This window comes from Podarcis tiliguerta (genome assembly GCF_965153285.1).
Source record: "Podarcis tiliguerta genome assembly, chromosome: 16".
Classification (NCBI taxonomy): domain Eukaryota; kingdom Metazoa; phylum Chordata; class Lepidosauria; order Squamata; family Lacertidae; genus Podarcis; species Podarcis tiliguerta.
Window position 1 is genome coordinate 457,900 of NC_139549.1, and position 13,986 is coordinate 471,885.

The 13,986-nt window shown below is 51.3% G+C and overlaps 2 protein-coding genes and 1 long non-coding RNA gene across 9 annotated transcripts in view; 1 reads left to right on the plus strand and 2 right to left on the minus strand.

The window, feature by feature from the left end:
- Positions 1-13,986, minus strand: part of LOC310666276 — a 119,437-nt gene that overhangs the window by 20,182 nt on the left and 85,269 nt on the right. The gene's annotated exons all lie outside the window — the stretch shown is intronic.
- Positions 4,232-11,297, minus strand: LOC310666082 (zinc finger protein with KRAB and SCAN domains 3-like). Of its 4 annotated transcripts, none has more exons than XM_083416662.1 (6): positions 11,139-11,297; positions 9,459-9,952; positions 9,129-9,210; positions 8,747-8,826; positions 7,916-8,042; positions 4,232-6,838 (listed from the first exon to the last, which is right to left on the minus strand). In XM_083416662.1, the coding sequence occupies exons 2-6, from the start codon at positions 9,858-9,860 to the stop codon at positions 6,108-6,110; spliced, it is 1,422 nt and encodes a 473-aa protein (XP_083272788.1). In that variant the 5' UTR covers positions 9,861-9,952; positions 11,139-11,297; the 3' UTR covers positions 4,232-6,107. The 4 variants fall into 4 exon arrangements, with proteins under 4 accessions (XP_083272788.1, XP_083272789.1, XP_083272791.1 ...); XM_083416663.1 differs by lacking the exon at positions 11,139-11,297 and adding an exon at positions 10,587-11,092; XM_083416665.1 differs by lacking the exon at positions 11,139-11,297 and adding an exon at positions 10,947-10,967.
- Positions 11,729-13,986, plus strand: part of LOC310666072 (uncharacterized protein) — a 1,539,811-nt gene continuing 1,537,553 nt past the window's right edge. For 2 of the 4 annotated variants that reach the window (XR_014505760.1, XM_083416649.1), the window contains exons 1-3: positions 11,729-11,800; positions 13,052-13,544; positions 13,795-13,876. Coding sequence is in view for 2 of the 4 variants with exons in the window: in XM_083416649.1 (XP_083272775.1) it covers positions 13,179-13,544; positions 13,795-13,876 (448 nt within the window). In the remaining 2 variants the exon portion in view is untranslated. Of the gene's footprint in view, positions 11,801-12,753; positions 13,545-13,794; positions 13,877-13,986 lie in introns of those variants that run through there. The other 2 variants (XR_014505761.1, XM_083416648.1) reach the window with 1 other exon arrangement.

Below are 13,986 nucleotides of genomic sequence, written 5' to 3' on the forward strand. Positions count from 1 at the left end.
TGGAGTTCTAGAGAAATTGAGCAAATTGGCATGTTGATTTTCTATGAATTTTATAGATTTTAGTCCCTTTTGTCATTGACAATTGGAAATAAATGGATATATTGTAGCGAAGAAGGAGGTGAAGAAGACATGCCCCCCCTTCCGTATCAAGTCCTTATGTAGGTTCCCTATTGGTAGGAGAAAAAAACAGAGGCCAACCAGAGAATACTGAGAAGCAAAGCAGCTCGTAAGCCTAATCTTTATTGATCTGTTGCAACAGGGTCCTCACTCACCTATTGCAGGAAAGGAGGGACCCTGAACCAAGGTGTGTGTGATGGCCTGGGAATCTGATTCAGAGGCTGAACCGGAGCAATCCCAGCCTGCACAGGAGTCCCCGCCTCCAGGGCCGGCTGAGCCGGGGCAGGGGCTTGAATCTGAAGGGCCTGCACCTGTGCCGGATCCTCAGGAGCAGGCACCAGGTGAATCCACTCTGGCTCCGGAGGTGGTTGAGGACTCAGTGCCTACAGGTGAGTCTCCCCCTGGGTCCAGTAACCCACCGGCCTCTCCTGAGCTGCAGAGGCTCAGGGCAGAGAGGCGGAGGGAACTGGTTTCTCCCAGGAGGAGTGCTCGCCTTAAGGCCAGGAGAGGCGGGTCACTTGGGGGCCGGGACCGCCCCTGGCCTCAGAGAAGATAAAAGCCAGTCAGCCCGGTCCCAGGTTGCGGGAGCAACGTCGTTGAAGAGCTGTTTCAGCCAGCACCCAGTCCGGTCCCCTCAGAGTTCCTGTCCTTGCCCGGCTCCTCGCTGTGGACCCCGCTTCACCTGTGGAGGACTGTCTGCCGACCCTCGACTCAGGTCCTGGACCTCGCCCCATGGTAACCTCCCCCCGGGACCAGCACAGTGTGCCTGCCCTTATATAGACATTTTTAATTCCCTGCCCTGGAGCTCAGGAGCTCAAGACCACCCCTCCATACATCATACACACATCACAGAAGGGATGTAGCTCAAGACCCCCCTCCCCAGATACATCATACCTACATCACAGAAAGGGCGGTCTACAGCAGAAATCTGAGTGCTTTGTTTACCTCCTGTCTGCCAGGTTTCCTGTTGAATGGTCACTTGATAGGATTGCCTGGGGAGCCTGGCCAGTCTTTTGTAATGACAAATACTTAGTTTCTGAGCCATGTCACAGGCTCACACCCTTGTCATATCTTAAATGTGCCCTTAAGGCAGGATTTGCGAAGGAAAGGACAATGGGGAGGCTTTTCCATTTTCCTTCGACCTTGCAGAGAAAACATCTGGTTTCAGGTCGTTCCTGTGCTGATCTATGTATGTGCTTGCTTGGTAGACTTATGAACATTTAACATATATCGAAGACCTCAAAATTCCTATCACAATAGGAATCAAGATAGGCTGCCTCTAGACCTGGAGGTTCCCTGAGAACATAATGGATCTGGCCAATAGCCCACCAGGTTCTCACTGGGGCCACTCAGGATCCAAGCACAAGAGCAGGACTCCCTCCCCTCCTGTGAAGGGAGGCTGTTGGTATGATGGGATTGTCGGTTGCCCCAAGAGATACGCGCAAAATGTGATTCATTTATCAAATACCCAAAAAAATACCCTGCATTTGATTTAGGGCTCTTTTTGCTCTTTTGAGGCCTCAAGACTAAACTGGTCACCTGTTTAGCCTTCTCCACCATGTGGAGAATGCCTTGAGGAAGGTTGTTGTGGTTCCTGAGGAGACTGCTGTTCGTTCTGATTCAGCGTTTTCTTGGGGAAAGCGAGAGAAGAAAAAGGGAAGGCAGCCTTGGAGACGGAAGTGGGAAACCCAGACCTTTGCCTGTAAAGCGCAGAGAAAAGGTAAGAGGCTTGTTTGCAAAAATAAAAAAATCTGATGGCCTCTGAAGATGACTCTTTCTCCGGGAGCGAGGCATGGCAAGGAGTCTGCAGCTACAGAGAAAAAAGTAGCTCTCCAGAACCCAGTTTGGAACTAAGAATGTACGAAGAGCCCTGTGGCTGGATCAGGCCAATGGCTCTCCTGTTCTCACAGTCCCCAACCAGATCCCTGCAATGCAAAGCCTGCTAGCAGAATCTGAGAGTAGGCCTATTGAGACCAAGCAAAAGGTTGCAAAATGGCAGCAAGCTGGTGTTTTCCAGAGCTCTTCGTCTGGAGAGATAATATGCAAAGCGAGGGGCAGGAGAGCCGGAAGAAATAAAAAGCAATCAATGAATGCTTTTTAAAAATGTATCCTGCCAAATGTGCAGCCCAAAGGTCAGCTTGTAGACTCTTGTTTGAGCATAGCTTTCCTCCCATTCACCAACTTACCAGATCCTCTCTGGAAACCATCCAATTTGGTGGCTGAGAGCATCACTATGCAGAGCCAATGTGGCGTCATGAGTGTTGGACTAGGACCTGGGAGAGACCTGGGTTCGAATCCCCACTCAGCCATGAAGCTCGCTGGGTGGCCGTTAAGGCCAGTCGCCATCTCTCAGCCTAGCCTGCCTCTCCTGGTTGTTGGATGAAATGGGGAGAATCATGAAAACCACCTGCAGCTCCTAAGAAGAAAAAGAGGGTATAGAAATGTGATCAATAAGCCATGGCTGTGTTGCAGGAATTTATGTATAGGTTGTGGGGGGGTTGCCCCTCCAGCAGATATCTTGCACATGCAGCCCACTACCAAAATCAGCACAATCACTTTTGTGGCTTTTGCGATTTGTCCCCGCAAAACACTTCATTGCAGTTTCTTGCTATCTATTCAAAGGGCCTTTGCTGCATGATACCAAATGTAAAAATTCACTGATCAATGTATCTCTGTACTGGCTCACTGGGAAAACTTCAGAAAGTCCTATAGACCTGTGAGCTCAGCTCCTCAGCAGCCCCTCTGCCTGAGGGATAATCCCTGGCATCCTGATACCTGAGTGCCAGACAGATAGCGTTCCAGAAATAACAAACCCAGATGAAGACAAAAGAGTGTGATTAACTTGGCTGGAAAACAGGGAAATGTAAAGATCTCTTTTGTTCCACTTGCTGGGTCTTTGGTAGAGGGCAAGGGGAACCATGGGGCAGGGTCCAGGATGCTCAGATTACGGCCACCAGACCTCCCCTATCGTGATGTAGCCATGATGTATGAGTGATGTAGTTGGGGGGGGGGTGTAACATGGGGACCAGCAGCTAATAAAAGTTTGGGTTCTCTCTTGTTCGGGGTTCTCTCTTCCATCTTGTTCCACCTGGTGGCAGGTGGGAGTCCTGTCGCGAGACTCTTCAATAAAGACCAAGCCTCCTGGCTGCTGTTTTGCTCTGGTATTCCTGGCTGGTGTCCTCATTTTTTTGTCCAAGGGAGCCCTCAGATTTCTCCGTTAGCAGTTGCTCCTGTTTTGGGGGAACATACAGCCAGATGCATCCCACGCCTCCTAAAAAAGCACAGCAAACCCATCCCAGTGGTCAGGCAGAACCTGCAGGTCCTCTTGGGAGACTTTGAAAGGGTGGGAGGGAAATTAAATAGACGAATCTGTGCGACTCACATGCGTGAAGTGGATAAGAAAAGAATCAATGTTAAACTTGCACAGCAGCCGCAGTGTTTAACCTCAGAGTCAAGTGGCAATACAGTCGTACCTTGGTTGCCGAATGCCTTGGAACTTAGAACTCATACGTTTGCCTTGGAACTCATACGTTTCAGCTCCTGAATAATCAAAACCTGAAAGTGAGTGTTCCGTTTTCTTCGGTAGATTTTATTGCTTTATTGCTCGGCATGCAGCCACACTTCCCCCTGCAAGCCTCTGCAGGTCGTAAAGCAATTAGCAGTTAGCAACATTGCACAGTGGTCGTGTGTCGAAAGAGCAGTGAATGAGTCCCAAACGTTTCTTCTGTCCTAATATCTCTTTATTGGCACAAACTAGCGTCTTTTCAAACTCCAACTTTCAACACAGCACTCCAAGCTGCTTTCGTCACGTCCTGGCTTACTTCCCTTGTAAGCCCATCCCCAGTCTCGAGGCACAGAAGGTTAACCCTTCACTACACCCAACACGTTTTCCCAGCGATTTTTGGAAGCCGAAGCTCCTGCAGCCAATCAGAAGCCGCGATTTGGTTTCCAAACATTTCGGAAGTCAAACAGACTTCTGGAACGAATTCTGTTCAACTTCCGAGGTATGACTGTATAGCGTTAGGAATCTAGGCTATTAGAGCTTTCTTATCCTGTTTACAACACTCCCTTCTGTCGACCCCCTTTGGCAAAGGACAGACCACACGACTCTACGTAAGTTTAAAACACTTTATTAACAGATTCAAAGGTCTGAGGCATGTGTTGTTCCTTGCAGCTGCAAGGAGAACGACGACAGAATCCTCTTGGGCAGGAAATACAGAATATAGTTCTAAACATGGGCTCTAAACTTGGGAGCAAAGCTTAGACATATCCTCCTTGGTCAGAGAGTGGGAGGAGAAAGAGAGGTAAAGGGGGGCATGACCTAGCTGGGCCTTGGAACAGAACTCTCTGGTCTTAACCCCTTCATGCACTAACTAGCTCTCATGCATGGCTACGTTTGACTGCAATTTCCCACAGAAAGTGTCTCACTCTTTTGTGCCATTCTGCTGCTTTGCCAGCGGAGCAACATGCTTCTTTGACTTCTGATGCCCCAAGAGAGAGTGGAGGGGATGACATAACGGGGCCTCCTTTTCTCCATGCCTCTCACCCTCCCTGCAAAACACCTACAGCAAACTTGTTACTGAGTAGCAGCATGGAACTGTAGAGCGGGAAGGGACCCCGAGGAATCCCTTCTGGTGCCAAAACTGCACAACTGGCACCCAACAAGGGGCTGTCAAGCAGAAAGAACACAAATATCTTGGGGGGGGGGATGAGGGAGAACCTCAAAACAGCTCAATGAGAATGGAGACTGCTCAATGGACACAGAACCTGCACTGCCTTCCTGGGGGGGTGGGGGAAGAGAACACGTGAAGCCCGGGGAGTGGGATGGAGCATTATGGGAAAACATTCTGGCCAGCAGGAACCCGGAAGAGGAGCCGTCTGCACTGAAGGTTGTGTTGCTGGTCAACGGGCTGGCAATAAAATTCTCTTCTCCTCGTTTCCTGCCTTGCAGTAGGTAGGACAAGATGAGCTTTGGGATCCCTTCCAAGTCTACCATTGTTCTATGATGGTCTCTCCTTTGGACTTTTTGCAAGGAGGAGACGGGCTTTCCTGTCCTCCTCCTGGGAGTGACTTTTCTAGCATGCTGGAGCCACCAACCTTCTGAATAAGCTGTGCTAGACGGATGCTGACAGGAAAGAGGCCACAAACAAAGATCCTTCTGACCTTGATCCAGGCCGGTTTGTGGCTCCCAGGTGAGGCGGCTGCTCCAAGTTCTTCCTTAGTATTGCGGGGGTGTGTGTGTGTGTGTGTCAACCCTTAAACTCTACCATCCAATGATTGCTCACCTCTTCTCCAGCGGCCCTGAGGAAAAGGCTTTGCTGGGGGGTGGGGTGGGAGAGAGAAATTGAAAAATGGAGTTAGCCCTTCCTTAAGCAGGGGGTGGGGAGCTGCGAGGACTTGCCATTTTGGGCCCAGCATCCTTTAGAGCATCCTCGTTTTTGCCCAGGGCAGTGAACATACTGAGACTCCCTTCTTGCATGTTGAAGCCAGCGGTTCAGGTCCCGCAGCGAGAGTAAACAAGGCGCACCACCATTTTGCCACTTGGAGGCTCTTGAAGTGGCTGTGTCTAAACTGCTCAGCGTTGACGGCAACTTCATCAGTGCTGCCAAACTGCTCTTGTCGCCCTCCCCAGATGTGACAATAAGGAGGTATTCCAGCACCTTGCAAATCTGGATAAGAAGTATCAAGAACGGCTGCCTATCGGGTGTGAACTCCACGGCCTTGAGAGACAAGGTCAATTTCTTTGCTGAGTTGCTGAAAGCAAAAAACACTGTTGAAATCCTCACGTACCAAATATCCAAAATTTAAATTTGTACAAAGGCATGATATGGTTTCTCGCCACTGTGGGTTCTTTGACGGGAAGTGAGACTTTCCTTAAAGGTGAAGCTCTTCCCACATTCCAAGCACTGATCTGGTTTCTCCCTGCTGTGAATTCTGCGATGGGAAGTGAGACAGTCCTTCCGGCTGAAGCCCCTCCCACATTCCAGGCATCAAGAGGGTTTCTCGCGTGTATGAATTCTCTGACGGGTGCTCTGACCGAAGCTCTTTCCAGTCTCTTGGCATTGAAACGGTATCTCCCCATGGTGAATACGCTGATGCCGAACGACGCTTGAGTTTACAGTAAACCTCTTTCCACATTCCAAGCACTGACACGGTTTCTCTCCTGTATGGATTTTTTGATGGTAAATGAGACTCCCCTTCCAACGGAAGTTCTTTCCACATTCCAAGCACCGAAAGGGCGTCTCCGCTCTATGAATTCTTTGATGGGAAGCGAGATGGTCCTTCCGCCTGAAGCTCTTTTCACACTCTTGGCACTGAAATAGTTTCTCCCCGCTGTGACTTCTCTGATGGCGACATAAGCTTGTGCTATTCTCAAAGCATTCCCCACATTTCAAGCACTGATATGGTTTCTCCCCTGCGTGAATTCTTTGATGGGACATGAGATGGTCCTTTCGACGGAAGTTCTTTCCACACTCCTGGCACTGAAATGGTTTCTCCCCAGTATGAATTCTCTGATGGGCTGCGAGGTAGGTTCTGTGACTGAAGCTCTTTCCACATGCCGAGCACTGATATTGTTTCTCTCCTCTACGGGTTCTTTCCTGGGAAGTGAGATGGACCTTCTGACAGCAGCTCTCTCCGCACCCCAAATATTTATGTAGCATCTCCACTATATGGATTTTGCTCTGGTCTCCCTTGTTCTTCACTTCCAACATTTTGCCACCTGTAAGGAAGAGAAAAACAGATTCTCAGGAAACCCCCAATTATTGAGCAACGAGAGTGAAAGGCTGCTTTAGCCAAAGAACTGAAGAGATTCAGAGGGCTGAGCAATATCAGCTTTTCAACATCGTGGTGTATCACCAGCTAAACAGACTAGCCAAACATTTGGCAATGTACTGCAATGTTGAAAAAACAGGATGCCCTGGCCTCTGCCGACGAGACACAGGGTGAAACTGCCCCAGCTCCCCCCTTGAAAGCTTCCTTTAACTGCTCCACTGAGGCAAGGGCTGCTGCACACTCCTCAGTCGAGCAGATCAAAGAGGCAGAGGGAAGAACAAGCTGTTTCTCCCTCTGAGTTGTATGAGGGCAGAGTGGGATGGTGGCTTCACTCAGTGGTATATTGCGGGTGAAACCACCGCTGCTCCTGAGTCCCTCTGCGAGTAGTGCCCACTGGAGGAAGGAACCCTAGCCAAGGCTCCTCATACTGGTCTGGGGAGTCATATAGATATATGGCACAGGCCTAGACGTCAGAGTTCATAGTTTTCGTTGACTAGTAATCACAGGCCTATTTATGGGAACCTGAGATTCAAAAAGCCTGGCTCTTTTCTGGGAGAGATATTTTTGGCTCAATCATGGGATCCACTTCATCTCCAAGGTCAGTAATCTCTTTCGTCAACTGAAAATGGGTAGAAGCAAAAACATAAACACCTGACAGATGCCACTTCCACTTTCTTAAGAACTTTGAAGCCTACAGTGAAAAGCCCTTATCAGTTCAGACTAGCCAGGCTATTTTCTGTAAAGTTTTACTCTGGATTGTTTTAGTTGACTTTTAATGTAGGTTGCAAACTGCTTTGAGATTCTTTTCTTAAGAATATACAGTGATATAGAAACGAAGGGCAGGATAGTAATAACAACAACAACTGGAGAAAGAATATTTAAAGCCCAAACAGGAGATAGTTTGGGGAGTGCTGGAATCCCAGAGGCTGGTGCTGTTGGGCTCCATCCAAATATGGAAGGGATGTCACAGAGAGAAATGCACTGAATTTCAAAACAGAGACTCTGATCCAAGAGGGAGCCTTACTGAGAAAGTCCACGATCCCACGATTCTCCGCCATGACTTCCTTATGCAGAGCTCTCTGGTCAGGATCCAGCAATGCCCACTCCTCGTCCGTGAAAGAAACGGCAACGTCTTCAAAGCACACTGAACCCTGAAAGAGAAAAGGAGATGTCCTCCACTCAGACAGCAGGAAGATGATCTACTACACTTTGCTCCAGGGTTTTCTGCCTTTTCAGGGATTGTTTTCCTGCACATTTTAATTGTCGATGCTTATTTTAACGTATCAAATGAATTCTTCTCTTGCGGCTTCTAATGATGGGTATTACTCATGGTTCAAAGGGGCAGAGGTCCACATTGTGGTCCTTGTGTCATTCTGCCTGCGCAAAGCATTCCAGTCTACCGGAGAGAAGGATCCCCTCTGTCCTCTCCCCAGACGCTGTTCTTGGGGGGACCCTCCCGACACCCTAAAGCAAACCTCAAGGGGCAAATGGGGACATTGGAAGAGAGAAGAGTGTGGGGGAAAGCCCAGCTGTGAAGCGGATGGGGCAGCTTAGGTGAATCCTGGCCACTGCTTTTCATGGTTTGTCAACTGCTTAGAAGCCTATTTCAGCATCCAGTGACAACTTTATAAAGAAAGCAGGAAGAATGGAGCAACATTCAGAAGGTTAGCTGAGGTGAGGCAGCTGCTCCTTATTCTCAGCACAGAAACCTTCCTGAATGGCCTTTCCAGCTTTTGTGAAGGGCAGCTTTGACAGAAGTCAAGTGGAGCAGGAGTGAGACTCACCACTGGGGCCCAGAGGCCTCCTGGCTGCCCCACCCCTCAGCCTCTTGACCCACACGGCTCCTTCCCCCTACCTGATCCGCTTCCACAGCCACCGTTTCCCCTCTGACACCATGAAAAGATGGAGGAGATTTTGCAGAAGTCCTTCTGTCACCTGCGGGAGACAAAGGTAAGGTCTAGCAGAGCATCTCTTACTACAGATGGGCCTTAGAACAAGCCTCTCTTGCTGAGTGCATTTGGAGATTTGTACCCATTTGGTAGCTCAGTTGTGTACACATTGTAAATCACTCTGTGACCTCTGGGTATAGGGTGGTATATAAATTCAGTAAATGAAATATACATCTCTCCTCCTTGGGGCTCTTGGCTTCAATTGTCTCCCCCCAAAGAACTCACAGGAGAGTTTCAAAACTCACAGAACGTGACCAAACAGAGACAAACCTCATCATTCCTCCTTACCCAGTGGCCTCTCTCTGGCGTCCCACCGAGTCCTCTCTGCCTCAGAGGAACCCGAACCCATTCCTGCAAACAGATCCATTCCCTGAAATCACAGAATCATAGAACGGCGTCAGCTAGTCCACCCTCCTGCAATGCAGGAATCTCAACAGAAAGTCCAAACAGAAAACGGGGAGAAGGATTAGAAAAGGAACAGCAAATGAAAAGATGTTAGGATTATCATATAACACTCCTTGGGCTCCTTCCTATCAAGATGGGCCATGAGTAGAGAATTTGGGGATTTCTCCCTCCTGTCTGGAGCCCCTTGGGAGCATCCAGAGGAAAGCCTCTCACCTGCTTCTCCGCCTGCTTCCTCTCCTCCGCCTGACTCAGGAGGAAACCTTCGGCCAGGGCCACCGCCTGGGAACTGGTCTCCGCTCCGCATTCCCTCACCCAGCTCTCCATCTCCGCTGGAAGGACAGCCAGGAACTGCTCCAAGATCACCAGGTCCAGCATCTCAGCTTTCGTGTGCCTTTCTGGCTTTAGCCATTGATGGTCGAAATGGTAGAGTCTTCTGCAAACCTCTCGGTGTCCTTTGGCCTCCTGGGGGCAGAACTGCCTCAACTGCTGGCTCTGCACCTCTGAGCAAGGGGTGTCCTCCTCACCCAGGATCTTCTGCACAGAGCTTTCCCAGAATCCCCCACTGCTCCCATGGTCTCTTCCTGCTTCAGGGCCAGCTGAGGCTCGATCATCCATCTGTGCTCTCAGGAAACCTCCACGAGATCAGAAGAAATCCCTTTTCCCCCCTGCCGTGTTCAGTCTGTCCAAATTAGAGCAGCTGGAAAATCCTGCAAAGCAAATGCATTGTTCAGTTATAAAATTGACACACTGTCTGGACTGAATAAAAGAAAGATGTTCCCTGATCCCGCGTGGAGGACGCTTGCTAGGAACCTGGCCTGGGCTGTCCCACAGCCTTGATTCTGAGCTTTCTTTAAAGAAAAGAAAAACAAGAAGTAAGCAAAGTTCTCATGCAGAATGTGCGGCGCCTTAAGGGATTCCTTCCCGACCCTCCTTCTCCCCAGAAAGAGAGGAGACTCAGCAGAGCCCAGAGGAACCTGGGCGGAGGAGGGTGGGGCTTCTGCGCTGGAGGACTTCCCCCCTTTGGCCCCTCCCCTTTCTAGGAATCCTGCTCAGTTCATTTTAACCTGAGGAGGAATTAAATAACCTTTTAATGAGGGTGAAAGAGGAGAGGGCAAAATATGGTCTGAAGCTCAACATCAAAAAAATGAAGATCATGGCCACTGGTCCCATCACCTCCTGGCAAATAGAAGGGGAAGAAATGGAGGCAGTGAGAGATTTTACTTTCTTGGGCTCCATGATCACTGCAGATGGTGACAGCAGTCACGAAATTAAAAGATGCCTGCTCCTTGGGAGAAAAGCAATGACAAACCTAGACAGCATCTTAAAAAGCAGAGATATCACTTTGCCAACAAAGGTCCGTATAGTACAAGCTCTGGTTTTCCCAGGAGTGATGTATGGAAGTGAGAGCTGGACCATAAAGAAGGCTGATCGCCGAAGAATGGATGCTTTTGAATTCTGGCGCTGGAGGAGACTCTGGAGAGTCCCATGGACTGCAAGAAGATCAAACCTCTCCATTCTGAAGGAAATCAGCCCTGAGTGCTCACTGGAAGGACAAATCCTGAAGCTGAGGCTCCAAGACTTTGGCCACCTCATGAGAAGAGAAGACTCCCTGGAAAAGACCCTGATGCTGGGAAAGATGGAGGGCGCAAGGAGAAGGGGACGACAGAGGACGAGATGGTTAGACAGTGTTCTTGAAGCTACCAGCATGAGGGAGGCAGTGGAAGACAGGAGGGCCTGGCGTGCTCTGGTCCAGGGGGTCACGAAGAGGCGGACACGACTAAACAGCAACAACCACAAAGCCTCCCGCTCTCCGCTCTCTCTCACCCCAAGAGCCGCCTTTCCCCCCGCTTCTGCTGCTTCCTGGCGGAGCCTCCCGCCGGCGAGGCAGTCCACCCGCAGGGCGCCCCGCGAAGGCCTCGACCGCGAACTGGCCTCTCTTCCCCGAAGGCGCCGCGAAGCAGCACTTGCGGAGGAGCGAGAGCAGCGCCGCCCCGCCCGCCTCCTCCAAGACGCCGTCTCAGGCACCCGCCTGCCCTCGTCCGGCATGGCGGGAGGGGCACTTCCGCCCGCTCTCCGCCCTTCGCCCAATCGGGCCTCGCTGCGCGCCCTCGCGCCCCACGACTGCAGTGCCGTCTCCACGCGACGCCAGCGTCACTTCCCGCCCTCGTCCAAGATGGCGGCGGCTCTTCTATGATGGCGCCTTCTGCCCGGCCCCCCTGTGGCGGCGGTGCTTTCTCCGCCCGTTTCCCGCGCTTCTTCTGCCCCAGGTGCCTCTCCTCAGGCGGCGCCTCTCGCTCGCTTCCTAGCCGCCTGCCCTCGTCCCTTTCGGCCGCTTTCCGCGCTTCTTCCCTCCCTCCCTCTTCCAAGATGGCGCCTTTCGGGTGTCTCGGCGTCACGTCGCTAAGCAACCCAGCGCCTCTTCCCGCCTCCTCGCCTCCTCTCCTGAAAAGGCACCCGGGGAGGACAGGAAATGAGGACGAGGAGGGGCGGCCGAGACCCCCTCCCGCAAGTCACTTCCTGCGAGGGGGCTGCTGCTCCTGCGTGGCGCTTCCGGGGTGAGGCTCCCCCTTTGGGGGGGGGGAGCGGAGGTTGTGGGGTGTCAGGGGAGGGGGACACGGGGCGCTCCTTCTGGGGGTCCCTCATCCACCTCCAGCGCCTCAGAGTTGGAGGGGACCCATGAGGTCCTCTAGTCCAACCCCGCCAGTAATACTGGAAGCTATGACTGCTGCATCCATTGCCCTGGGCACTGGGAATTTCCGTTTTGAAGAGAAGGAAAGCAAGTGGCAGTCGCAGGGGGTGGGTCTTGGCTAGTGGAGCAGGGTGGCGGGTGGCGCTGTGGGTAAAACCACAGAGCCTGGGGCTTGCCGATCAGAAAGTCAGCGGTTCTAATCCCCGCGACGGAGTGAGCTCCTGTTGTTCGGTCCCTGCTCCTGCCAACCAAGCAGTTCAAAAGCACCTCAAAGTGCAAGTAGATACATAGGTGCCACTCTGGCGGGAAGGTAAACGGCGTTTCTGTGCACTGCTCTGGTTCGCCAGAAGCGGCTTAGTCCTGCTGGCCACATTACCTGGAAGCTGTACACTGGCTCCCTCGGCCAATAAAGCGAGATGAGCACTGCAACCCCAGAGTCGGCCACAACTGGACCTAATGGTCAGGGGTCCCTTTACCTCTGCTAGTGGGGTGGGAGGTGCAAGGTGCCTGGGGAAGGGACCACCACCAGGGTGGCCAACCCTCTGCCCACCTGAACACCCAAGAGGGCATGTAGGGAAGGAGGAGGTTCTTCAGATATTGGGGGTCTAAGCGAACGGCAAATTGCACTTGGAAACAAACTGACAAGCCGTGCAGCTGTGTTTGAAAGAGGAGTTGAAAATGTTCTTAAGGGTTTTTGTGAGAGTTGCATGAGGAGGGGTAGATCCATGGATGATGCCTTGAGCTCCTTGCAGAGGAAGGTGGGCGTCTTTAAAGGGAACTGTGAAATAGAGGGGAACCCAGGCAGGAATCTGGCTGCTGTGTTTTAAACTGGTTTCTGAGTCTTCTTCAAGGGCAGCTCTTCAACACTGTAATAATCCCATGGGATGCAGAGTGTGGACTGGGGCTGCCAAACAGGCCTGAGCTGGAAATGAGCACTGTCACAGAGGCTGACTGAGCCTCAAGTGATACTTTTGGATCCAGGAGTAACCCCAGTTGCAGGATAAGCTTAAGTCTCCAAGCAGGCACCTTAAGGGATCATCCACGCTTGATCAGGGAATATTTTTCTTTTCTCCAGACTCTGTCAATTTTATAACTGAGTAATGCATTTGCTTTGCAGGATTTTCTAGCTGCTCCAATTTGGACAGACTGAACACAGCAGGGGAAAGAATGGATTTCTTCTGATCTCTTGAAGGTTTCCTGAGAGCACAGATGGATGAGCAAGACTCAGCTGGGTGATTTACAATATGAAGCAGGAAGAGGCCATGGGAGCAGTGGGGGATTCTGTGCAGAAGATCCAGAGTGAGGAGGACACCCCTTGCTCAGAGGTGCAGAGCCAGCAGTTCAGGCAGTTCTGCCCCCAGGAGGCCAAAGGACCCCGAGAGGTTTGCAGAAGACTCTACCATTTCGACCATCAATGGCTAAAGCCAGAAAGGCACACGAAAGCTGAGATGCTGGACCTGGTGATCTTGGAGCAGTTCCTGGCTGTCCTTCCACTAGAGATGGAGAGCTGGGTGAGGGACTGTGGAGCGGAGACCAGTTCCCAGGCGGTGGCCCTGGCCGAAGGTTTCCTCCTGAGTCAGGCGGAGGAGAGGAAGCAGGCAGAGCAGCAGGTGAGAGAGACTTTCCTCTGGATACTCCCAAGGGGCTCCCAACATGAGGGAGAAATCCCCAGATTCTCTACTCATGGCCCATCCTTATAGGAAGGAATCCAGTGTGTGTTATATGATACCCCTAACAGTTTTTCCTTTGCTGTTCCTTTTCTAATCCTTCTTCCCGTTTTCTGTTTGGACTTTCTGTTGAGATTCCTGCATTGCAGGAGGGTGGACTAGCTGACCCCGTTCTATGATTCTGTGATTTCAGGGAATGGATCTGTTTGCAGGAAGGGGTTCAGGTTCCTCTGAGGCAGAGAGGACTCGGTTGGACGCCAGAGAGAGGCCACTGGGTAAGGAGGAATGAGGAGGTTTGTCTCTGTTTGGTCACATTCTGTGGGTTCTGAAACTCTCTTGTGAGTTCTTTGAATCGTTTTGGGGGAGACAATTGAAGCCAAGAGCC

What these genes read in the sequence shown, in the direction of transcription:
- LOC310666082 (XM_083416662.1), bottom strand. Translation starts at nt 9,860, where the DNA reads ATGGATGATCGAGCCTCAGCTGGCCCTGAAGCAGGAAGAGACCATGGG. An exon ending in GGAAGCAGGCGGAGAAGCAG is followed by an intron (nt 9,211 to 9,458) that starts GTGAGAGGCTTT and finishes CTGTGATTTCAG; the next exon opens with GGAATGGATCTGTTTGCAGG. An exon ending in TGGGATCGTGGACTTTCTCA is followed by an intron (nt 6,839 to 7,915) that starts GTAAGGCTCCCT and finishes TCTTCCTTACAG; the next exon opens with GTGGCAAAATGTTGGAAGTG.